General features: G+C 41.7%; 1 protein-coding gene and 1 long non-coding RNA gene across 8 annotated transcripts in view; one reads left to right on the top strand and one right to left on the bottom strand.

The window, feature by feature from the left end:
• Positions 1–20330, bottom strand: part of VRK2 (VRK serine/threonine kinase 2) — a 38278-nt gene extending 17948 nt beyond the window's left edge. For 4 of the 6 annotated variants that reach the window (XM_064415590.1, XM_064415591.1, XM_064415594.1 and 1 more), the window contains exons 1-7: positions 18404–18544; positions 9651–9706; positions 9090–9159; positions 8623–8710; positions 8378–8486; positions 7189–7281; positions 524–656 (exon numbers count right to left, since the gene is read on the bottom strand). In XM_064415590.1, the coding sequence (XP_064271660.1) occupies positions 524–656; positions 7189–7281; positions 8378–8486; positions 8623–8710; positions 9090–9159; positions 9651–9706; positions 18404–18539 (685 nt within the window). In that variant the 5' untranslated portion in view covers positions 18540–18544. Of the gene's footprint in view, positions 1–523; positions 657–7188; positions 7282–8377; positions 8487–8622; positions 8711–9089; positions 9160–9650; positions 9707–18403; positions 18545–18677; positions 18875–20184 lie in introns of those variants that run through there. The other 2 variants (XM_064415592.1, XM_064415593.1) reach the window with 2 other exon arrangements.
• On the top strand, positions 13918–15869 carry LOC135297744 (uncharacterized). Of its 2 annotated transcripts, none has more exons than XR_010359667.1 (3): positions 13918–14173; positions 14267–14484; positions 15739–15869. It is a non-coding gene; the product is annotated as an uncharacterized LOC135297744 (long non-coding RNA). The 2 variants fall into 2 exon arrangements; XR_010359668.1 differs by lacking the exon at positions 15739–15869 and adding an exon at positions 14897–15004.
• Positions 20331–24857: the final 4527 nt, after the last annotated feature.

Raw genomic sequence — 24857 nt, 5'->3', positions numbered from 1 at the left:
TCCAATACCATCAAAGTGAGTTTAAATAAGTAAGATATATGAAAGGCTACTGGAAAAAGATTTCAAAAAGTTAACACTTTATGGCTTCAGAAAAGGTTTTTCTCCTTGCAGAAGGAATGTCATCTTGAAATACCCTCCCATAACACAGATGGAGACACTCAGACACAGCTCTCCCTAAAGGACAGTGCAGACTCCAAACCCTTTTCCTTGACAATGCAGCATTAGCAAATCCTGCCGGGTACAGCAAGCACAGACCAGTGCTCCCAACATAAACCAATTAAGTTTGATGTTGAGCCCTTCTCAGGGCTGTCCTGGGCTGCTCCAGTGCTGTGTGTGCAGAGCCTCTCAGGGCTCCTCCTGCTGCCCTTCCCCCAGCCCTGGGGAAGCATTCCCAGGCACACGAGGAGGTCACCACACGAGGGGCTGAGCAATCCCCAACACTGCTTCTCCTGTGTACAGCAGCACTCACAGCCTGATTACTCATTCTATAATCACTCATCTGAAATAAAAAAAAGAAACCTACCTACTCCCTTGTGGGCATCTATGCTGGTAAACTCTATTGTCCCATTATGGCCCTTCCTAGGATTTTCCTGATACTGTTTGTGGTTCCCATTGGGACAATATCTGTAGCAAAGTCCATAATCTGCAAGATAAACCTGGAAGACATGAACAGACAAATGAATAATGCTTTTGTCCTTTGAAAGTATAACCTTTATAATTAAGTCTTAAGAAACTGATAGGTTAAGGACAGCCTTAGATCTAAATTTTATTAAACCAAATGGTGCCTCAGGATAAAATATGTACAACTGGGGGCTATAACAGCTGCCCTCCCCATTTAAATCCTTCCACTACTATACTCTTATCTTATTTCAGAGTCGAGCAGGATTTCAGTCATTTCATTTTGTTCCTGAGCTCTCTGCTCTCCAGGTGGGCATCCAGACATCATAAACTGCAATATGCCTTTTATGCAGCCTCACGTTGCTTATGGGACCCCTTCCTCCCCAGACTTAAGCAGGCACACTCACTTCCCCATTTGGATTTTCCAGCAGCTGAGACTCTTCCAATTCAACTCTACTGTGCAGCTTCAAAGCCAGAGGAAGAGGCAGCAGCTTCCTCATCTGGACTGGACATGGGGCCTGTGGGCTGCTGGGCACTGGCCCACCTTTAATCCAACCCCTTGGAATGCCACTGTCACTAACTTCCCACATAAACTATTGAAAGTGTGGGCTAAAACAAAGCAAAGCACACCAGCCCTCCCCAACCCAGAAAGCCATCCCAGTAAACCACTCCTGGATTTAGAATGCATTTTAAAGAGACACAGAACCAAACTGTGGTCTCTCAGTTGCTCTGAAGCAAATACACAGAGTTAAATCAATGTAAGAGAAAAAAAATTGGGCTCAAATTATGTATACTGCAATAGTGCCACAATCACCATTCCATCCACGGATTTTTGGGGCAAAAACTGAAAATCATCTGAAGGCATACAGATCACTTCTACTAAATCTTATACGATAAAGAAAAACATCTTATTTGAACGTTAGTTTCGTTTCCTCTTTAGCTGTAAAACAGTTTATCCTAAAAAAGTCCAAAACAAACTTTCCTGGCACTCACTCGCAATTTAATTACGTCAGTCCTGGTAAAGGCAAAAACAAACAAACAAAAAAGCCTCAAGAAAACTTAATGCATTACTTTGTAGCACATTCTGTTGAACTACTGATTCCTGTTTGTGCTCCAGGCAGCTTCAAATCCTGGGATTGCTGGTCTCTTGGTTTTACTGTTTCTGCTGCAGGATCTGAGCTTATCTGGAGCGTGTAAGCCGGGCTGCAGCGCTCACTTCCTGCAGGGAGGTGGCTTTTAAGATTATTGATGATGTTTCTCACCTGACAGCCCAGCCAAACTGGGATACAAGATTAAAGACTAGAGGCATGGATGGCTACAAAATCTGGGACAGGGCATCAGCTTGGTTGGGCTGACTGATTTGATTTTCTCCTGCATCCGTTCTGTGGTGCATTCCTGATGCTCTGGTGCTGCCCTACCTGAGCCCACTCAGAGAACTCACTCAAACTACCCTAAAAACCAAGTTCTGTGAGTCTTCTGCATCCTTTGTGGGCTGGGAAGGAGAGAGGAGCCTAGGAGCTGCATTCTTCCCAGACTCAGAGGTGTGCTTTGGATTCTGCTTGCCTACAGGTTTCTGACAGACAGGAAGATAAAATACCCTTAAAAATTAAGGCTCTGACTTACATTAAAGTAAGATTTCAACTGTTAGGAAAGAAAACACACCCAGAGCACCTCTGGCAGCTCTCTGATTTGGGCTGGGCTTACTTGTTTATGTGATAGACTCCCATGTGACAGCCCAGCCTTAGTGATCTTTCAAACTGTACCAACAACAGGCCACCCAGAAAGCAGCCTCAAGTATTTGCTATTCAAACTTAAACTGCCCCCCATCTTATCCTATCACAGTAACTTTGTACTTTTTTATTTTTAAGGCAGCTCCATAATGCAGCACATTTTAAACCAATGGATTTGCATAAAATACCTTCATTAGCCATATCAGCAGAGCAGTTTTCAATTTATACTGAAAACCCCCTTAGAAGTGAGAAGGAACTTCAAGTTATCCTGCACTGACTGAAGATGGAGAGACCTAGAAATAAAGAAGCAACTGCTTCTTAAAGCCACTCACATGCAGGGTGATCCTGACATCTGATCACAGCAGTTCTCCTCAAAAGTTGGCCATGAGTGTACCAGTTCAGCTTGTTTCTAGAGGGGCCATTTATCACTTCCATAATTTTCACATCAGATTTTTTCCATAAACATGGCAGCCTCTCAAGGCAAAGCCTCTTGGCCACCAACAAAAATCAATCCCCTTCAGCTTGTACAAAACCAGCAAGGCACTGTTACAACCTTGCCACAACCATTATCAGAATGACTGTGTTATTTTAAATTACCATTAATTTCATTTCATCAATTCTCATTATAACCCTTTCATCATTAAAAAGATATATAGTTCTTTATAGCTAGTTGTCACTTTTTGATAATGTAATACTGCATGCCCTTCCAAATTTGCTCAGAACATGGTAGAGGTAGCTCATTTAGAGTTCATAGTTGTTGTGGATTTTTAAGGGCATAGGGAAGGGGAAAAGCAGATGAATATTAAAGAATACTGAAAAAAAATAAGGGAGCTTTAGTATGTGTTTCAATACCATAAATATTTTTTATCTGCATGCTTTTTTGGGAAAAAAACCCAAATAAGAACAAAAAAAAGAACAAAACAGAGCAAAGCAATCAAGGCAAACAGGACACTGGAATAAGAAAAGGTACCATGGATGATGAAGGTGTAGCAGGGCCATAAGCCCAGGGTTTAGCTGTGGTACACTGTACACTCCTCCCCATTCACTTACTTTAACTCTTGTTTTTGTTCAGGTTTCTCTTCTTTACATAGCCCACTTTGCACCAGGCTCTGCAGTGCTTAACATGGTCGGTTATTAATAGATTTTTGTTACAAACCATGAGCCAGATTTCTGAAGTCTTCACCTTGAATTTCATGCACACGTAAACACACCCATCTTGGTCAAGTGAGTTAGCACAGGCACAAATAATTATTTGTGAGCACAAGCAGCCAGCCACAGTTTCAGCCATTCTCTGCCCCTTCTGTGCATGACTCCCTCACAGTGCTCGGTGTCTGAAGTGCCAAATATCTGCTAAACACACACAATTCTTACAACTTGGACCCATGATGATATTTAACTGCACTGAGCTGGGCAGTTACTAGCCTGGCCCTTTGGATTCTCATGGTATTCCCTTTATCTTGAAGGACAGAGCAGGAGATTTATTGCTGGAAGGATGAAGTACAGTGATTTTCTCTGTGTGCTTCCATTCCTAGGTTTACGTCATGCCCGTAAATAATTAAGTAGATACCTACTAATAAGAGGCAGATTGGTTGCTAATGGCCAGAGTGCTTCTGGTTCAGTTGGGCACTGGACCACAAAAAGGGTAAAGGCAGACTGAGGTCCATTTTGGTTACCAGCAGAGAGAGGGGAAGGGGAACAGGGCATCTCTGCCCTGAAGGAGAACAGAGGAGATCTGAATTTTTCTCAATTCACTTGCACTTTAGCAAGTCTGTCCCAATGGGCTAAAAAGCAGGAATCAGGATGCTTCACCTCACAATGAAAAACAGCTTGAAGTCAGAATTGCTTTCATGCAACTTTTTCCCAAAAGATCAATGCATGATTTCTGTATCTTCTGAAACAATTTTTGTATTCTCCTATCTCTGATAATCAAGTCAGAGTTCTATAAGAGTTTCTTAGACCAACTGTCTTGGTCTAAGAAACACTTAAAAACAGGACTGAGGTGCACATGCAATTAAAATTCACAGCTTTTAAACCCAAACAGACTTGAGTCTGCAACAGGTCTGCCCATAAAATCCATGGGGAAAAAATGCTACAAGGTGATTGCAAGAGGTGCTCTCCCAAACCTCATACATTCCAAATGCAGATTTTAAGCTCTTGTCTGGTGACCACTTGCCCCTCTTAATAATATCTCCATTTAAATCAGATGAATGGATTTGAATTTCTTTCGGAGTCTCTATCCATGCTGCTTGTTCTGCTTTATCATACAAGCAGTTAGGACCACGCAACAAATTATCTTTAACTCTCCACAGCCCTGAGACTGAGCTTCACCTGTAATTTATAGGTCTGATGACTTCAAGTTTCCTTTGAGGCCTCTGTGAGATTCATGGGCTGTGCACTCCCCTCAGTCCATCAGTGCTGCTTTGGCAGTCCCTGTGCAGGCCCGTGCTCAGAACCATTGACTGCAGAATTGATCCTGTGACCTGTAACTCAGGGAATGGCCTCGCTGCCTCCTGCTGAGCACATCTGCAGCTCCTGGAGGTCACTCGATTGGGAGCCTCTCCCCATTTCCCACCATCATTTGGAGGTCACACAGTGACAGCACCTTTGTTTTGTTTGTTTCTCTGCCGTGCCACAGAAAGTAGGGGACAGCAGTATGGATTTCACATGCCCTTTGAGAAAGGGGACTCTTATTTATTGGCTGTGGTGTAAATTCACCAGGTTAATTTACAGAAGAGAGAGAGACCAGCAGCAGGAAGTCTAACACAGGAAAATTGCATTTTTTTCTGTCATTTAGTGATTGCTGATGTGTGTTCTTAGATGCAAATTTGTCACTGACTTTCTGCAGTTGCAAGAAAAGGTAAAGTTGAGTATAAAGGTACACCTGTTTTTTTGAACAGAGATTTATCTCTCTTTACCAAAACAGAATATGGAAATATATTTTGAATAGAGATAAATATTGTTTTTAAGCTATGAGGTTTTGGTTTATTTTAAAAACAAGTTTCTTTAATTCTAGAACACTTACAATATATTTTCTCTCAAAATCCTAGACCCTAAAGAGACCCACTGGCATTAAATTTTTGAAAAACCTCATAACAGAAATCGTTAGGTCAGGCAGTTTTATTATGCCAGCTTCCACTGGAGCTACAGAAGCCCCTGGGCTTGTATTCCTGAGTTTGAGTTTGCCACAGGCTAGATGCTCTCACTCCCTGTTTATGAGATTTGGTTGATCATTTTACCTTTAAAAAAGTTTTAAAAATCCAACCAAGACCCAGGCAATCGAGTTATTCACTGTGTTGGCAGAGAGAGAAAGGTGGCACAAACACTTCACACATACAGGAATGAAAATTTAATCCATACCATAGAAATGCAAGCAAATATTAGAAATTCTCCCCATTAGCACTTCTGAATTATAATGGGAACTTTTTAAAATGTTTTATAGAATAATTTCAGTGGAAGAAAAATTTTGGTGAAACAAAATTCTACAGCAAACCTCCCAGCAGGGATGTACACTTGTACATGTTGAGTTAGGAGCTACTCAAACTGGAGCATCTACTGATTTCTTTTCTTTAATAAACCCTAGAAAAAAAATGCTAAAACCTCTGTCCAGCAACTCACAAGTACTTCATTTTTAACCTGTCAATGAATTTACTATCATTAAAGCAAACTACAAGTACAGCACAATCTTTATACAAATAACACATGAAACAAATCAGAAAACCACCCAGCAATCTGCCCAATTCCAAGCCAGCTCCAAGTTTTAACATTTTATGATTACTGTAAGTGGACACTTCCAAAGTGATTGCAATTTGAAAAACAGCAGCATTTCTTGCTGTCATAAAAATACACAATAGCCAAGACAAAAGAAAAGTCATTTGAGTTATGCTAATGGTTGCAGATCAATTTGGCTCTAAAGAGCCTCCTCCTCTGGATTCAGCAGAACACCATAAACTGTGATTATGCACTGGCTGCTCCCACTGTATAAACCCAGGGTTGTCTTAAACAGCCATGCTGTGTTTCAAATGATGTCTTTCAGAAAGCTGACAAGTTAAATTTGACTCAGCCATTTAACTTGAAGCTTTTTAAAAGAGCAGATATACTCGATGGTTCACCTCCAATGGCAGTGAGCTGCTTTGCAAGATTTGGTTCTTTATGACAGCAGAGAAACCAAAATTGAAAGAAGAATTGCTTACAGCTAATTATATTTAAGTGAAGTTGGAGATGTCCTTTCTTTCCTAAATTATTTTTTCCAATTAAAAAAGCATACTTAAGATTTTATTACCTGAAGGAAAAAAAGACATCATAAGAGCACGTGGAATACGACAGGACCAAAAGATTTGTTTTAAAACATTTCACCCAAAGTCTTCCATTTCAAGGCTGGCTTCAGAGTGCTAGAGAGCAGCAACTTTAATCCTACTTATGTGTTCTATCCACTACAATGAGCAGGACAGGAGAGTTAGGGCACAGAAACAATTCATAGCAGTATTAGAAATCTAGAAGTTCCCAGAATGAAAGTACAATGGGCCACATTCAATCCTTCAACTGGTATAACCTAGAGCAGCAATCAGGTCCCACAATTTATCCTCTTCATTAGTTTACTCATCCACAGCAGTATCCCAGTCAGCAAAACAGAGAGGGAACAAAGCAGAGCTTTGTCCTGCTTCTTTCTCAGCCCTCAGACTCCACAGAGCCACTCTCAGATCTGTTGTGAGGGGATGTGAATGTTCATGCATAAACTCCTTTTAATATGTGAATTGTGAGAGCAAAACATTTGCAAAACTTAGAAATTTTCAATGGTTATGAACACAGTAGAGTAGAAGTGTAGATAAGTAAACATGCTCACCTCGTGTGGATTGCTGTAGCCCAGAAGAAGATTCGCTGCTTTAATGTCCCCATGGACATACTCATTTTCATGTATGTACTCCAAAGTATCCAACTAGGAAAGAGTTTAGAACAGAGGAGAGAACATCATCATCTTCTCCACTCTGCCCCCAAATACTTCTCAGACAGGGGAACCAAGGGCAACACAGCCTGAGCTGCCAAATTCCAGTACTTCACAAACACCAGAGGAGATGCTGAGAACACCAAGCTCTTACAAAGATCCTATTCCATCATTTCTAAAGGTCTGGCATGCATTTGATCCTGCCAGTGATTACATGACCAGCATCTGATGTCACAGCCCCTTGCATCAACACCTCCAGCTTCTTACTGAGGCACAATAGCTCTAATTCTTATTAAAAAACACATTTGCACTTGGCAACTCATACAAAGGACAAGCTAATCCTGACTTTTGGAGAACACAAACAGTGTTAGAAGTTTTTCAATTATGTGACTATGAAAGCCCTTCAATTTTTTAAAAAAATATTATCATTTAGGTTAAAGGGATGCTTTGAATGCATCCAGTCTGAGTTCCTCTTCTCTAACTTAAGACCTTGCCTCTACTCTATTTTCTATCCACCTCTGCTTAGCAATAGCAGCACTTCACAGTATTTCACAACACAAATCATGTTACAAAGGAGCACATCCCTAACTTTCTGTTGGAATGTGCCAGTGACACCATTTGAGAACAAAACTGGTCTTTGCAGACTGGCCAAATCCTGGCCTGTGTGATTGGTGTGTTCAGCAAACACACTGAAAATTTGGCATTCAGGCATGCAATTGTGAACTTTGACAAATATGGATGTCTAATACAATACCCTTCAGACACTGAAAAAAAATCAATACATGTTGAAACATGAGAATAGGCTTACACATCTCAGTCTAGACACACAGGTTGAAGTGGTTGGTCTGTGTTTTAACCTATTAGGGAGAAAAAACTGGTTTGACCAAATTTCAGTCTGTAGGGGAGTCCTGATTTTCCACTGAACACTTTCTTTTTCCTAAAAAAACCCAGAGAACTAAGAAAATACATGGCATTTACACATTTAATTCTGAACTCAGCAGCCACCTAAAGGAGCTGTATTAGCAAGAGGATTCTCTAGTTGAACTCAGCAAATCTGAGACACAGCCATTTCCTCTCTCTCTGTGCATACCATCCGTGCCCCAAGCTGCAGAACAATCTCCTTCTTAAACCTGCTTCCACAATCTTCAAAGATTCTTTGAAGGTCTTGCCCCAGTCTCTCCATGACCATGAACCTGTAGCTGTCAGGAAATACAAAAAGGGAGGAATCATTTAAGACATGACCGCAAGTTTGTGTCAGATTGAAAGGACTAAATCTCCATTTTTGAAAATGGGTCATCAGTCAAACTGAGGCTTAATTACCATTTATCTCATTACCTTTTTCCATTGTACTCAGCCAGGCCTGATCCCCAAAACACTGGAATTCCTAAACATCTTATTTTTTTGAGATTCATCCATTTTCTTACTGTAATAATAAAAAGAACATAACATTGGGTTAAAGGCAGCTGAGAGCTCCAGGTTTGGAGTGTTTTCTCTGTCCTAGGGCTGTCCTGTCTCTGGAGTCCATCCCTTGGTGTGCACATAATAAATGTGTCCCTTTCCTGGCTGGCTGGCTTCTGTTCTCCTTTCTGACCAAAAGGACAAGGGCAACACCCAAATAACAAAACCTACAGCAAATAACAAAACCTACAGCAATCCAGAACTACCACAGCACCAAGTGGCACTGGTTCAGGGTATATGAATTGAACTGGCTTTTGAGCTCTAAAGCAATAGCTCTTAACAAAAGTAGTTAAACCCAGAGCTGTCCTTACACCTGCCCGAGTCAGAGCTGAGACATTACTTACTGTGCTCTTGTTTGGCAGCCCTCTGGTAAAACTTCAGCTCAGAAAACAAGGGGCCATTTTCAAGATATTCCTGTTGAGAAACAAATAAAGTTGGTATGATAAAAGGCATTAGAAAGACAACAGTTTCTTAAGAAAAGCATATAAGAAATACCAAGAGAACAAAACCCCTTTTATCTCCCAGATTCCATGTCACCTGAAATTTAAGTAGCTAAAAAGAAAAGTTGTTTGGCAATGCATTTTCATAACCAACACAGATTCTTTCAGATATTATTTAGGACACTACTTTCATAAATATTGGAGATCAGGTGTGTTTGAGATCATAGTCTAATTTTCCTTACTAAACTGTGGAGGGGTTGTAATCAAGGAAAAAAATCAAGTCAAGGAAATACTGTGTGTCATGGAAATACCAAATATATCCCCAAGCAGGGAAAGGATATAAAAAACCCAAAGCACCAAAAGCAACAAGCATGCAATAAAGACCCAATGCTGAAACTAAGGACAGATAATTAAGAGAAAGAACTGCATGCAAGTTAATAATTTTAAATGAGATCTACACATTACCACTTTAATGACATGCACTGCATCATCTTCCACAGGAACCTGAGTTTGAGGGGATGCTGTAAAGGAAAAAAGAGATGGAGATCAAGCTGTATGCAACAAAACGTAATTGCAAATAAAGACTGTGCTAACACTGAGTCAGGCAACCAAAAATACACACCAAAAGATAGTCTGAATTCCTGCTTTTAAAGGTCAGAGCTTTGGCAAGTTCAAAGAAATATAAAACAAAACCAACACACAGAGAGAAGTTTTAATCAACAAGTAGAGAAGCAATTTGAAGCCCTGTTTTCAGAAGTCTCCCCTGGATGTTAATTAAGGAGTAAGCAGGATGTCCTCAGTGCAGTTGGCACCACAATGAGCCATTCCATTAGGACAGACCCTGTTTAAGTCATTCCAGCCAATTGGAAAACCACTGTATTTGGTTGCTGTCAATCTGCTGTCGTGACAAAGACACCACTTAGAAGTTCTGACCTACATTATGCCTCTAGACAGGATTGTCTGCTTTCCTCTGTCACAAATTAATTTGGCCCTAGAACCTTGATTTCTATTCTGGCATTATTTAGACACTGGCCTAAGTTGGGGATAGCACAGCCACCACCTGCCTAAAGGGGAGCTGAGGGATTGTGCCTCTCAGTGCAAGTAGAGATTTCAAAACAATAATTGACCACATGTGCCAATTACAGCCCAGGAGACAGAACCTCTGTGCACAGACAATGCAATCCTATTTTCTTCTGACCCTGAGAGAACTATCAGCTCTCTCTGATACTACTGAAGCTACATAGAGCTACACTGGGATTAAAATTTAATGAGACTAAATCATCTTTTAGAATCATCACTGAAAAAAGGTAAAAAGAATACAATTCCTAGGAAATAAGTGTCCCTTTCAAACTTCTGATAATGATCAAATACCAACAACAGTCCAGGTGTGAAACACTTCAACCATGAGCACACACAAAAATAGACCCCTTTTATCCGCATAATAAAAATCAAGTAAACTTGGATCTAATCAAACCATCCAAGCTTACTTTTTTTGATGGTCAGGGCATAAAAATACTTCTACAATGAACAGCCTCCTTCAGCTGCCATCTTCCTTCAATTCTATTCAGCATCTTGACTGAATCTGGCAGGGTACACACCCCAAATACCCACAGGCTCCCCACTGACACTTCCCCATGTGAATGCCGCTGTGCTAATAACACATTAAAATAAAATTAAAATATTAAAACAGTAGACCTGGAAGGTGTGAACTATCCACAGACTCACACAAGTAACAGTCACATCCAGAACACACATTAAACCTACTAGAAGAGAAGTTTTGGTACACTTTGTTCTTACCATATTTTTGTACTGAAGTGGGAATTAAGGCACAGGCATTTCTATCTTTCATTTTTCTCTGCCATATATAGAATATGTATTAATAGAAGACATTAGTAAAAGAAGCACATCCCATATGCTTTCACTGCATTCAACAACATCACTTTACCCAAACAGAATTTGATGTGCTCCCTTCCCTGGCACAGGTCAGAAAAGAACCTCTTGATAAGAAAATGTAGTTCAATACCAAGTTACTCAACAGAGGTTTGATAGGTGTAGCAAGTATCAAATTTAAATGTATTTGAAAGAGGCTGATCTAACTTCCCTGTAGACTTCTTGACATTTTATAAAGAGAGGCCTCATTCATGGTAATCTGGAACAGAGTAACAGCTGTCAGGCTAATGAAGAGGAGCAATTAACAGGCGGCCGCCCAGCAAAAGGGCTTCACCCCCGTGGTTCTTCCACTGTGCTGGCTTGGATGCTTTTGGAGTCACACTGGAAGTCACACATCCTGAAGGAAAATAAGCCCAAAAACAACCAGCAATGGTTACAAAGTGAAAAGGCTTAGAAAAGTCAAAGCTCAACACGATACTGAAACAGGTGCCCCACATAATGAGTCCCATTCAAGTGTACAAAAGGAGAAAAGGTATTATTTTTACTGCACATACATGGAGCAAGGCACAACAGTCCCCACGAATAACACTAAACTTCTTACACAGACAATGCTGGGACAATCAGTCTCATCCCCACAGATGAGCAGAAGTTGCATGTGCACCTTTTGCTCCACCACTTTACCCATTCAGATGCCAACCAGCAATACTCCAGTTGCAGCTCAGAAAAAAGACAGACTATTTTTTTGTCCACAAATAAACATAAATGGTTTTTTAAAAATTGTCTCATTACTATGTATAGTTATTTAACAGACTGGAAAGGCTCCCAAGGTTTAACAAACAGTCTGATTACATACCTCATAGACCACCACCACATACTCTCCTGCGAGTTTAGCTCATAGTTAATTACTGTACACTCGTAATTAGCCATGTGCTAGCCTCGTTCTGTGTGGTAGCACATGGCTATTTATAATATTACAATCAGTTAAATGCTAGACTGCAGGACAGTGAGCAGAGACTCTGCAGGAGAGCAGTGCTGATAGGCAGGAGGTCTCTGATGGCAGATAAGTACTCACAGAGGGTACCAGGAGCACTATATGGTGAGATTATGTTTGCAAGAAAGCCTTAAAATAGCATAACAAGTGCACAAGTTCCCAGCTTATGCTGCTTTTGTCAACTAGAGATGCACAACCCCTGACACTTGGGACAGGGGTGTTGATGCAGGCACACAGCACAAACCATTGTCCGCATGACTGGGAGCACTGGTGCAGGATGTAGTTGTGAAGGAGCTGTGGCTGCTTTCACCTCATGCCAAGAGGAGTCTCACAAAACATTTGCAGAGGGCAAAGGGCACAGCTCTGCCTTCCCTTCCTCCCCTTCAACCCACAGTCACAGCTAGCACACCAGTGTGGGGCACACAGCTTTAAAATGCCCTCTGAAATAAAGCAGTGCAGCAAGATTCACATCCTAGCCATGATTTCCAACTGCTCTGCCTGCACAAAAATCTCACCTGGAGTTAACCCACGTCCAGGATTCCCTGGTTGCACCCAGCACAGCACAGTCTTATCATCCACTTCAACCATGAATTTCATCCTTTTTGTTGCCGAGTACCACACTCTTAATTAATGGCACTCTCTAAATGTTAACAAGCTACGGTAACAAAAGGGTGTTTGTGGCTGAACTGCCGTTTCCTACAACCACACAGCACAATTGCAGCCTGACTCAGAGGAACGTGCCAATTCCCTCTGCCAGTTCAAACGTGCTTGTTGTAGTTTTAGCAGTTAATTTGTGGCAGTCACATTTGGAATATGGTGAAATATTTTCAATGGCTCTCACAGAACCACTTTTGTTGACAAAGTTTACACAGTGGAAAAGAAAACAGCACTGATTTGGCAGTTTGGAGAAACAGCCCTGCTCCTGTCCACAGCTGGTGTCTTTGCCACTGCTGGATTATTTTGAGGATATATTTGTTTGGGAAACACAAATAAAAGTATTTTCAGAAGTTCTTTAGTTGCTACTATTTTATTTTTGCTTTGTCATTAGCTAATCCTGAGGAGTGATACATCAGCTTCGTTTTTGCAGCAATCAAAACTAATCTCAAAAATATCACATTTTTGAAGTTACAGGCTACCTATAAAAAAGCTGGAGAAGTTCTGACCCTGTTCAAGTCAAGCCAAGAGCTGTTTAATTCAATGGGTAAAAGCAGGGAAGGAGTGCTGCTCAGAGCTTCTAACAATAAAAAAGGACCCAAGCTGCAGCAATAGAATTCCTAAAAACAAAACGAACACAAGTAAATAAAAAGCAGCATTTGCTATTAAACACAAATTCATCTCCCTCCTACATAGGGAAGGTGCTAAGGCAAACGTTTAAAGGCAAACAAAGCACATTGCCTCCCCCTCCCTGACACTGCAATATGCAGTATTTCCCAAAAACTGAAACATTCCATGTTTGAAGGGAGTTTGCACCCTACTTTCATTGCAGCCTAAGGAAGATCAGCCTCTCTGTTTCTTTATAGATGCAGCAGACAGACTGGACACCCTCTTTGCTGAGCAGCATTTCTGACCAGGTTTTATTCAAGATTCTTATTACAGGTGGCTTTAAGAATGTAGAGGGGTTTTATACAGATTACAGATACATAACCCTCCACAAGATCCATCTTCTGCAAGACCAAACTAAACTCATTTTGGGACAAAATAGTGTTCAACTGCTCTACTGTTTTACAGTACTGGTAAAGAAATTTCACAACATTTCTTACTTGTGTTTCTGTGAAACCTTAATCTTGACTCACCAGAGGTTTTGTATGCCACATTAATGGAAGCCAATTGTTTGACTTTCAAAGTTAATTACTTCAAGCTGGAATAGGGATGACACATCCTTTAACCCCAGGCAGAAAAGCTTTGCATGGCCTGCTCTTACAGCACTCTCAGATGGGAGCCCAGGCCTCTAATATTTAAAACTTGATGCACAAACTGTTTTCTGGCAAGATTCTGCTGCAGCCCATCTGCTGGTCTGACATGGTGCCCACTCAGAAGATACAATGCCAGTTTCAGTAGGGTACAGGTGCCAAAGACAACTGAAGCAGTGCCCTCTGCGAGGCAACAGGTACCTTAGCTGTCCTCCAAAGCTCCTCCTCCATCCCCCACTGAAAGTAAATAATAAATAAATTCAATTAAAACTGCTCTCCTGACCTCCCAGCATTACTCAGCATATGGAAGAAGAATCCCCACACATGATGTGGCAGAACACTGCAGTGTAAGAGCAATGACTTCTGCAGGCTTTGTAACAGGCTTTTGAATACCATGGAAAATGAGTTACACATTCCAAGTTAGGACTTTCAGCTTGCAGGGGACCCAAAAAGAAAAAGAAAGGGGGAAGATTCCAGAGGAAGCACTCATCAGCAAGAACTAGTAAAGGTAAGGAATATTTTCTCTTTGAGAGATGGTGCAGGTCAGTCAGCCCTAAGTAGCCTCTGAGTAGTAAAATCATGCTAAGTTTATAATTTAGTTTGTCTACAAACAGGGTGCTTGCAGTATCTCTATTTGTACAGTTTAATATTAGTGACTAGACAAAAAGAGCCTTCCTGAAGTGGTGTTTGTCTTCTAACACATTTATTTTCACACTAAGCTTCACACCTGCAGGTATTTTAACATCTTGAAGTTGAGAAAAATCCATCCCTAACCCGACTTACCTGCTAGTGCTTTTAATTACAGGGCTTTGCTATTATGATCAATCCTTCCATTGAGCTAATAAAAACCATGCTGAATTTATCTTTTGGTATCATTTTACTGCATTTTTAATTAATTTGCTGCATTATTTTAATTTAAGCAACTGCTGAAGGACTTTGTTTCTCCAGAAGCAATTGCTAAAGCAGCTTCCCAAGCAAACCAAGGAATGAACAATAGGACCAGGGGTCCATTGATGCTTCTCTCCCTTGACAAAGGTACATCCCTGCTCACAACTATACAAATTATCCATGGAAGTTAGTCTGAAACAGAAACAAACTCTCTTTCACACCTCAGCCTGATTTCCAGAATACTAGCACTATGACCAAGCTTAAAAGAAGAGGCCCTACCAGACCTCCTTACCTCCACCAGTAGCAGGGCTCACTGTACTGCTAGTATCAAAAGACAATATTCACACATTTAATCACTGCTTACTGCTCAGGAAGAAATTATTTCTCTCTTCCTTGAAAATGTGAGAAAAAAACCTCAAAAGGAAAGGAAAGTGCACTGGCTATACTGATCTCCAAGCAGGGTACAATTCAATGATGACTTTATCAATTTATTTTCCCGAGCTTCATAAAATTAAAACACATTTACAATGTAGTAAGTTCTATCATACAAGACACCATCTAACAAACACTTGTACATAAATTTTAAAAAGATATTCTATTTTTCAGAACCATCTCTTTCCATGAGAAAGAAGCCTGCAAATAGATAGCACTGGATGCTGCAGGCTTCACGTGACAGAGGAATCTTAACAAAACATTGTGTGACCTTTCTGCATTTAAATTTTCAGTCCAAATTGTACATTAATAGAGTGCTTGCAGCAGGACTAGAGAATGATTTATATAAAGATTGGTGTTAATTACTGGCTGTGATCAGAGAGATAAATGAGAGAATGTAAGGCTCCTCAGCTCCTGGTTCATTTTCCACTGCTCTCCACAGGGCTACAAACCAGTTGTGAGACATCAATGCCACAGCCTTCCACAGGTGCTCTCCATTCTGCTCCCCTCATCAAAGGGTGACAGCTCTACCTGAGAGCAAATCAGCACCAGCAACACAAACATTTGGAACAGACTGGAAAGAGTAAGAAGAATCAGAAAACAAGGGAAAGCATTTGTGAGGCAGGGCAGAACCTGAAGATCATGGCATGATCAACTTTCATGCACACAATAAGTTCCAAAGCCCTACATTTGCATCCTAGGACTCAGGGTCAGTAAGTGGCTTTCAGCAGCTTTGACTTAGTGAACAGAACCTTCTTCCACAAAATGCACCCCCAGTAAATAGATTTTGCAGAGATACTGTAAAATTTCTCAAGAACATTGTTATGGATTAATGGAGTATAGAATACCCTTAATGGGAAATTAAGCTGTAACAACCACATCAAAATCTTTACACTGCCACTGTAAAAATACTTATTAAAAGATATAGCTGGCAAAGTTAACCTTTACTTTCAGAAAAGGGCTGTGCTCTTCATACCTGGCAGGCAATCGAACCTCCTGTCTCCCACCTCTCTGCAGCTCCTTCTCAAAGTTAGTGGTCCTCACACCTTGCTCCAGATGTTCTACAAACAGGTCTGAACAGCACAGAGAAAAGGGGGTGTCTCCAAGCACCTGCACCTTGATCACAAAAATCTGTCATCCACTTCACTCCCCCTGGTTCTCAAAGACAGCTAAATTTTGTAGCATCAAGGCACCAAAAAGCTGCTGAATGGTATACATAACACAGAGATCAAGAGGTGGACAAAGAAAAAGAAAGCTTCAGTGTCAATACTTAGAGATAAATGTCCATTTTCTCTTTAATTGATGAGCTACAAGGGGAACTGAGCCTTCAGTGCAGTTAGCAGGTAGCATTCACTGTTCCTCCTGAAAGAAGGGATTAAATGAACACAAATGCCACTACAAAAGTGGCAGCTGCATTTCCTCAGCCAGGCTGTCACAAAAAACACAGAAAATAGTAATACCAAGAGTCTCTGATTCTCATTCTAATCCACTGACTGCTCTCCACCTCAGTTCAGTGGGAGCCAAACTGCAACAAACACCTCAATATAAGGAATCACCTTGGTGGGCTCTGTGATCAGGCAGAAAACTCAAAACTTAGCACATGTCTGAATCCCATGTGCTAAGCCACCCTCAGGATCCAGTGTGATTTGGCTGAGTCATATTCTGAGTGATTCAGGAACACAGCATTACCAGTCCTACACATGGAGAGCCACACCCACTACAAACTGCTTTCTGCACTGCATCCCCAGCTCCCTCAAAGCCTTCAGTCTGTGGGAGACTTCTGCAGGTTCCCATCTTCCTGTCCTTCAACTCAAAATGGAAGTACCCAGAGTCACCTTCACTTCTTAGCCCATGCTAAGGTCCATTTTCTCATGGTAACATCCCTCATGTGCTCAACTCACAGCACCTCTCAAATGTAACCAGCTAATGTTTCAAAGGTGGTCATAACAGGTAATAAGATATACCAAAAGGAAAAAGAAAAATACTCCAACAAGAGCCCTACCCTTTGACACCTCTGTATCTGATCTGTTAGCTGAAATCCCTGTCATTCCCACTGGCTCTGTCTGCAGAGCAGTGAGGAACAGTGTGAACTACAGAAATTCCAGGGGAAACCAAACCAGAAACTTCACTACAGGAACCTTGCTACTATATGTGTAGCTGATTTCTACATAAAAGGAAACTTGTTTGTGTATAGGAGTGACTTGCTTATTAAGTTTTAAGCCTTAATATTCCAAATAGAATTCACATTGCTGTAACTCAAAAAGACCATGCTAGGCTTCAGGGACAATGCAGTAAACTGCTTCTAGGTGATTCTTCGCTGCTCCAAACAAGCTCAACTTAGTTCCAAATAGACACTGTGAAGTACTTTCTATATGCTGCCATGAAAAAAAATAAAAACCAAACCATCCAAGCTCATAATATTGCCTGGGACACAGGATTTGCCCTTTCACAGAGACCAGCAACACTAACATACGTTACACCCTCTGCAGTGACCCAGAATGCTTTACAAACTGCCTTTCACAACTACTCACTCCTCACAGAGCAGAGCACAAACTGACTGAAATGCAGTGATTCTGAAGGAATCACTGAAGAAGATAAGTGATTCTTATCTAGGCCAGAGCAAATACGGAACACCACTTCCCCCTCTGCTGAAATGATGAATTCAGAGGCAGCACCCAGCTGAGTATTGTTACTGTTTCACTTTCGGGGTCAAAATAATTTACTGTTGGCCAGAAAATAACACTTCCAATAACCGGAAACTGAAAGAATGCTATAGAGCATGAGGTTGGCATAAGGCCAAAACTCTGGCTGAGGAACAGTACTTTTACTTTGCAAAGCATCACCTGGCAGTGCTTTGACACAGGGGTACCCTGGTTGCCCCACTCAAGATCCATAGAAAAGCACATTAGTATGAAGCAAAATGAGCTGGACAGGCCACGGAGAGCACTCTGCATCATGAGCAGGAATGGAGCAGGAACAGCTCAGAAAACCACACTGGAACAAGGATCGGCATGTAAACCACACTTTTTAAAGTTACCGCTTTTTCCAGTACAGGAAGTTACAAAGCAATTTGCAAGTCACCCTCTTAATTATCAGCAGTATTTTACCTAAATAGATCAGGCCAAATCCTCCCTGGCCGATCTGTCTGCCCAGCCTCCAGGTTTTTCCTTCGGTGTCTTTCAGGATCATGTCTTTAGGGAGCGGGACTGGCAGCTTGCCTTTGCCGGGACCTTTGGGCGGCATCGTACCTTGAGGGAGGGGAAAACGAAAGAGAAAGCTTGTTGAAAAACTGCTGCCAGAAGGTACAACACCCCTCGATGTGCTTTGCCCACCAGCACGGAGCAGGGGGCGATGTCCCTCAGCCCGCTCCCCTTCACCCACCTCCACAGAGCCCCCTCGGCCTCCCCCCGCCGCCGGCCGCAAACTTCCCAGCCGGGCACTTCCGCAGCAGCAGCAGGAGGAGGAACAGCTGGCGGGATGCCGTCTTCCCGCCGAGAAACCCGGGGCGGGGAAACCCGGGGCGGGGATCGGGGCCGGGCCGGGGCAGCCCGGGCCGGGCCGGGGCTCTCCCGCAGCCGCCCCCTCACGGCCCTCGGCGGGGCGGGGCGGGGCGCGCGCCATTCCCGCCTCCCACAGCCCCGCCCTGAGGCGCCGCCACCGCCGCCTCCCCCCGGGGGCACGGAGCGGGAGATGGTGCCCGGGAACTCGGTGTGTCCCGGCTGTTCCGGCTCCTCGCTGCGGGAGAAGGCAGACGGAGGAGCAGGGACATGCAGGGGAACGGAGGAGGAGGGAGACGGAGCAGGGAGATCGTGAGGGAGATGGCGTCCGCTGCCATCGGCCCCAGGCGTTCCCGCTCTCCCGCTTCTGAGGCTGCGCCTCGCGAGGGAGGAACTTTAAAAAAATTATTTCGTGCGTAGAGATGTAGGAGATCAGACGGTCTCCTGCCTGAGGTAAAAAAAAAAAGAAAATCTCAGCTGACAGGATTTGAAGTAAAATAAAAACCCCAAAACTGTTCTCCGGGCACTTTGAGGAGGTGCAGCGAAGTCACAGAACTGTCAGGTGCCACGCTTCCCTCAGGCCACTTCGGTTTTCCCTCAGGATCTTCCTGGCAGAGGCCAAGGGTAACCATTTCCACCCAGAAACACAGGTGCTCACCCCAGAACAGCCCAGTGCAAGAGGTGATGGCCACCTCGGGCTGGTTCCAGGCAGGGACAGAGGAGAGATGCTGCTGACCCAGGAGCCCGTCAGCCCCATCCCATTGTAAATTGGCAGTAAAGGACGCTCTGAGGTGAGTTTTTATTCCCCGAGATCCCAGGGCATAGTTTTGATCACGAACCACCAATTTGTGCAAGTTTGCTTTATCAATAGGGTCCGTTCACCCAGGTACACACAACCTAGGCAGACCCGAGGGGGAACCACCACACCATGAGTACAAGTCGTTCTCCAGAAAACAGGGTATAAAACTTAAAAGTTTAAGCATTTTTTTTAAAGGAAGAATTTGTGTCTTTTTTAAAAGAACTATCAAAATCCAAAACATCAGGCAACCACATAATTTGCAAGTAAACTTAAAAGTAGTAACACATATTACAACTGCAAAGACCATTAAGCCTTCATGTAGCAACTCTTTTGGCTTCATCAGACTTGCAGACTCTGTGGTTTTATCATTATTGAGAAGACCAGCTGAAGAATCACCAGCAGAAAGCTCAGCCATAAAGGAGACAAATGCAAATTTTCCATAAAGCGTTTGGTAGAGTTTTCCCCTTTGCAACAATTGCCAAAACAGACTGTAGGAGAGTGGTGTTGGGGTTGTTTGGCTTATTTAAAAAAGCAACTACAGCTGCCCAGTTCAGCATCAAAGAAACCATCACCAATATCAGTGTTGTGTTACCTGGGTAAAGGATCTTTCCAGATGAAAATTATCTCAAAATAGTTGCCTGGGAATCACAGGACAAACCTCTGTTTAAGGAGAAAACTTCTTTGCTCAGCTGTTGCAAAGAGGTATCAACATGATTAAACTGAAATGAAAGCATTATCAAAGGGCTTCCTGCTTCCAGGCTCTTTCCCTGCCCACAAAGTTTCACTAGAATGAGAAAGTGAAATAAAGTCAGATGAGGTAGAGGGGAAAAAAAAAAAAAACCCAACCCAAACAGGTTAAGTGTGAATAATTCATGGAGTTCTGAGGAATAGTGAACCATCTTTAATAACTTAGAGCTCTATCACAACTTGTGCAATTAATGTTAATATGTGGTATAAGAGGGTTTAAGGTATTTATCCTACAAGCCGTGGGAAATTTCTGAGGGGTTTTTTTGGTTGTTTTGTTTGCTGGGTTGTTGTTGTTTATTTTGTTTTGTGTTGGTTTTCCTTTTTTTTTTTAATGAGAGGACAGATGCAAAGTTAAAGATTTTCAAGCTCTTATCAGTCATTATAAGTTAAAATCCTCAAAGACAACCACTCAGGAATGTAATAGAAACTAGTCATATGACTCATATTTAAAAAGGAAATACTAAAAGAAAAGTTCCTGCACATACCAGGCTGTTCCTGAAGAATAAGTTTGTATTTTCAATCCAGATCTTTATTAATAAAAAGCCGTAACTAGCAGGCCCACAAAAAGGTGTGTGTTACCAGCAAAGTTCTGATTGTTTGGTTCCAGAGACTTTAAAACACAAAACTGACACATACATACTTTTAAAAAATAAAGACCAAAGGCTTTAGTGAGAAAAGCTCCAAGCAGATTAGAGGTTGATTCTACAGCCTCAGCCCTGCTAATAGCACATGCACGTTTTTTGTGGGTGGGACTAAGAAATCCTCTTTCCCTGTTGGATTGAACTGGAGGTGGGGCTTTTTTCTTTACCCCTGCTTATAATCAACCAATTAGCAGCCCTCCCAAAAAACCGTTCTCCATTTAGGCCGGTAAATGAAGCTCAGTGCCCTCTTCTCAGTTGCTACAAATTAGCAGTTTGGGGAGGTGATAAAGGGGATGAATGGCCATAATAACTACAGATGTGGTTACAGATGTGGGGATTTGGGTTTTTCAGGAAAGCCTGATTATGATGGAGGCAATTTCCTTTCAAGGTGGTACAGCTACCACTACTGCCAAATTCAAAAATCCTAGTAGGAGAAATGGGAATGTGCTAATAAGAGTAAAAATGCACAAATCCTACCAGTACCAAAGTCTTTCTGGCACAGGTTCTGGAGAGTAACAATCAGCTGTGCTGGTTTATCATGGGCTGCATTTAAAGAGTGTGGTGAGATTCTCAGGGAGTCAGTGCTTTCTTTAGGTGTTTAACAGGACAGCAAACCTGTCCTGAAGCTGTATTTGTTTCTGTCTCTGTCTTAAAGCACTGTGCATTAAACATTTGGTCCATCTTCCATTTATTTTAATTTTTTTCTTCTCCTTGCTCAAACCTAAGCTCGAATATAAAAGACTGCAGTCAATTGTATGAAATCTTGCAGTGTCACGTGCACAAAACCCCTTAAATTTCCTACAGTAGGTGAGCACTTGTAGCTTCTCTCACCATTGCATTGTGATGCTTTTGTGGTATTTAACACTGACATTTTAGCACTCCCACATTCAATTCCCCTGCTTTGCTCCACATCTCACTGATGCTTAAAATATCATGGCTAAATTTACCCCAGAGATGTAACATCTCGATATTAAGAGCATTGACAACAAGGCATCAAGTTTCAGACCGCTTCCCAGTTTGTGCTGGGAGATCTATTTGTGTCCCTGCATCTGTGCAGATCCCTGCTCCTGCCGGGCTCCCTCCATTGTTGCTGCTCCCTGCCAGTTCCTCAGAACTTTGGGAGTAATTACTTCTTGCAGTATCCAGGGAGCTCCAGCATCCAGGGGCCGTGTTCCTCAGCTCAGTCATTGCCTGGGTGCACTGACACCCATTTCTGAGCCTCCTGACTCTATTTTGTGTGGCTGGCCCAGTGATTGAGATCACGTAATTACGATAATTAGGAAGCTCACCTCAGGATATTATCAGAGCAACCCACCCAAACCCAAGTCCATATGGTTTGAAATAGCTAATGAGTCAGTTAATGTGCTATGTCCAGGAGTAATGGACACTCAATATGGATGGCATGGAGGCATCATTTACCAAACTCATGACTGATTAAGGCTTTTCTTGTAGACAGCTCTTGTATTTTGCACCTCACGGTAAGTTCAACCTATTAGAGGTGTTTACGTGTTAAGCAGATCAGAAGAAAGAAGCAGAGACTTGGAAAAAGCAGGTAAGAAATTAGTCCTCTCTTTAAAGAAAATACAAAATATTGGAGATCTGGGAACTGTCATTTGAAATAAACAGATCATTTGAGAAGTGGCAATAGGTGTCATTTGCTTTAGTATAAAGTAGCCTGAATAAATGACTCCCACACTTCCAGAGGGACCACTTTAGCCTCTGGAACTTGCCTTCCTTTAACACTCACCTTGCTATCCATCCCATGGAATTGTGCGGCCAGTTCTACACCCTGAACTCACCAGAACAGGAAATCAATACAAGGAAGGCAAACTTCCTGGCAACAAAAGCACCAAAAGCCCTGGAAAAGGTAAGAAGGAACGCCTGCCTTTTGAATGAACTACAGAATGTGCCCAGTCAGGGTCAGGATTCTTCTCACTGAGGAATTATTTTAATTTTGAAATACTGCTCTCTCATCATTTTCATGGCTGTTGGGATGAGATGTTACTCCCTGTTCCTGCCACTATAACTGCAAAGGTGGTCAGAGCCTGGGCATGTTCCTCCTCTCTTGGATGTCAGAGGTTTTGTTGCTTGTACCTTTAGAAAGCAATTATTGCTGAGCACTGAAGAAAAAGTGTTTTCTTATCCATTTTTATTTTCTTTCAGAAATGTGTGAGGAGGTAATGTAAGTTTATTGGTGTTTTGGGAATGGGTTGTGTTTGCAGGGAGTGCTCAGAGCAGAGAAGGGAATCAGGAAGATTCCTCTCATGGGAGTAATTCCTGGGATCCTAATCCTGGTTTGGCCACTGACTGGCCTTACAGGAATTATTTCATATTTGTTTCATTTTATCCATGGAAATCTTTCCATTTCTGAGATTACCCACATGAAGTTGTTCAAGAAGGGAAATTCATCTGTCATGGCATTCATTATTCACATATCAATGCTACTTTTTATGTATAAACTTAATTATGCTGATAGGATATATTAAATATGACTCATTTTACTGCAAGATTGATTTTTTTTCCCTGACCTCAGAATAAATATTGATCTTCATGATCTTTAAATGTAGTGCAAAGGTTGCTATATTAATGGCATATTAATAGAAAGTAGCCCTGACCATGCAATATTAATATATTTGCATTGTTATTTCTCAAATCCCAACCAGAAAAAATAGAGGCAGGGTGCCAATGCCTTCTTTCCCAGGAGAAATCAGGGAGCCATTGACTTTCCTGATTGTTGAGACTACTTTCTATATTTTGTTGTGTTTTGGTTTCCTGGTTTGAGGTGTTTTGGGTTTTTTTAATTCAATTAAAAAACTAAAACCAGTGATGAAGTGGCAAACAGAGTGTGATTTTAGAAGTGTAGGAAAGTTAGGTCTGATTCTAGGTTGTATCAGATCAAGTGTTTTATTATGAAATTCAGAATACCTGTTTGGTAGTCTTCCTTTGAGAATTCATCTTTACAGTCCTTGAGTGTTAACTCATGAAAGATATCTCAAACAATGCAGAGGGCAATGGCCATACCCAGTTTTTCTGTGGAGAGCAGAGCTAGATTATGACTGGATTGAGTATTAGAGGAACCCATCTGCTGGGAAGGAGTTCTGGTAAGAAACAGATTTGATAAGAAGTTGTGAAGAAGTTTCTTGCCAGAGGCAGAGTAAGCAAAATTATGGTTTTTTTCAGATGTTAGGTGTGCTGAGGGATAGGAACACACTCCTTTGCATAAGCTGCAAATAGTAGGGAATTAATTAATTTGATATTTGAATTAAGAGCTGGGCAGAGGACAGAAACAGGATATTTGTTTTGTACCTTCCGAAATACCAGGAAAGGTAATAATGAGGCTGAATTTATTATAATGTGAATTATTTCATGATATGCAGGGCTGCATTGTGCAATCAACCTCTCTCTGCTTCATGATATGAAGACCTATTACTTCCATATACTTTCATCCCTTGCACAGGAAAAAAAAGGAGGCAAGAACTGATAAGTTTGGAGATAATTTTGTCTTTTCCTCCTAGGATTTTCTAGGAAAAAGAAGAGATTTCAGCTCATTTAAACACTGTTATTAGTTTGGTGCTTCCGAAGCATAGAGACACAATAATGGTTTTGCACTATGCAAGTAAATTAAGACAATGGCACTTAACGAGTGTTTCAGGAGCATCCTGGGCTGTTTGTCCTGGAAGTTTTCAAGGGAAAATCGAACTTGTTTACTTGTTGACTTAATCTTTTGATGAAAATGCAGCTTTCTGCACTTCTCTGTGACTCTAGAAATTAGTAAGTACATTTATCTATTAGGGATATCAAAAGAAAAAGTTAATGTCTGTTCCTGCATATGGTACTGTTAATTTGCTTGTTTGTGTGTCTGTCTGCTCTTTGCTTC

Source organism: Passer domesticus, chromosome 3, assembly GCF_036417665.1.
Source record: "Passer domesticus isolate bPasDom1 chromosome 3, bPasDom1.hap1, whole genome shotgun sequence".
In the NCBI taxonomy this organism is placed as follows: Eukaryota; Metazoa; Chordata; class Aves; order Passeriformes; family Passeridae; genus Passer; species Passer domesticus.
The sequence above is the reverse complement of the archived record's forward strand: the minus strand, read 5'-3'. Positions and strand labels throughout refer to the sequence as shown.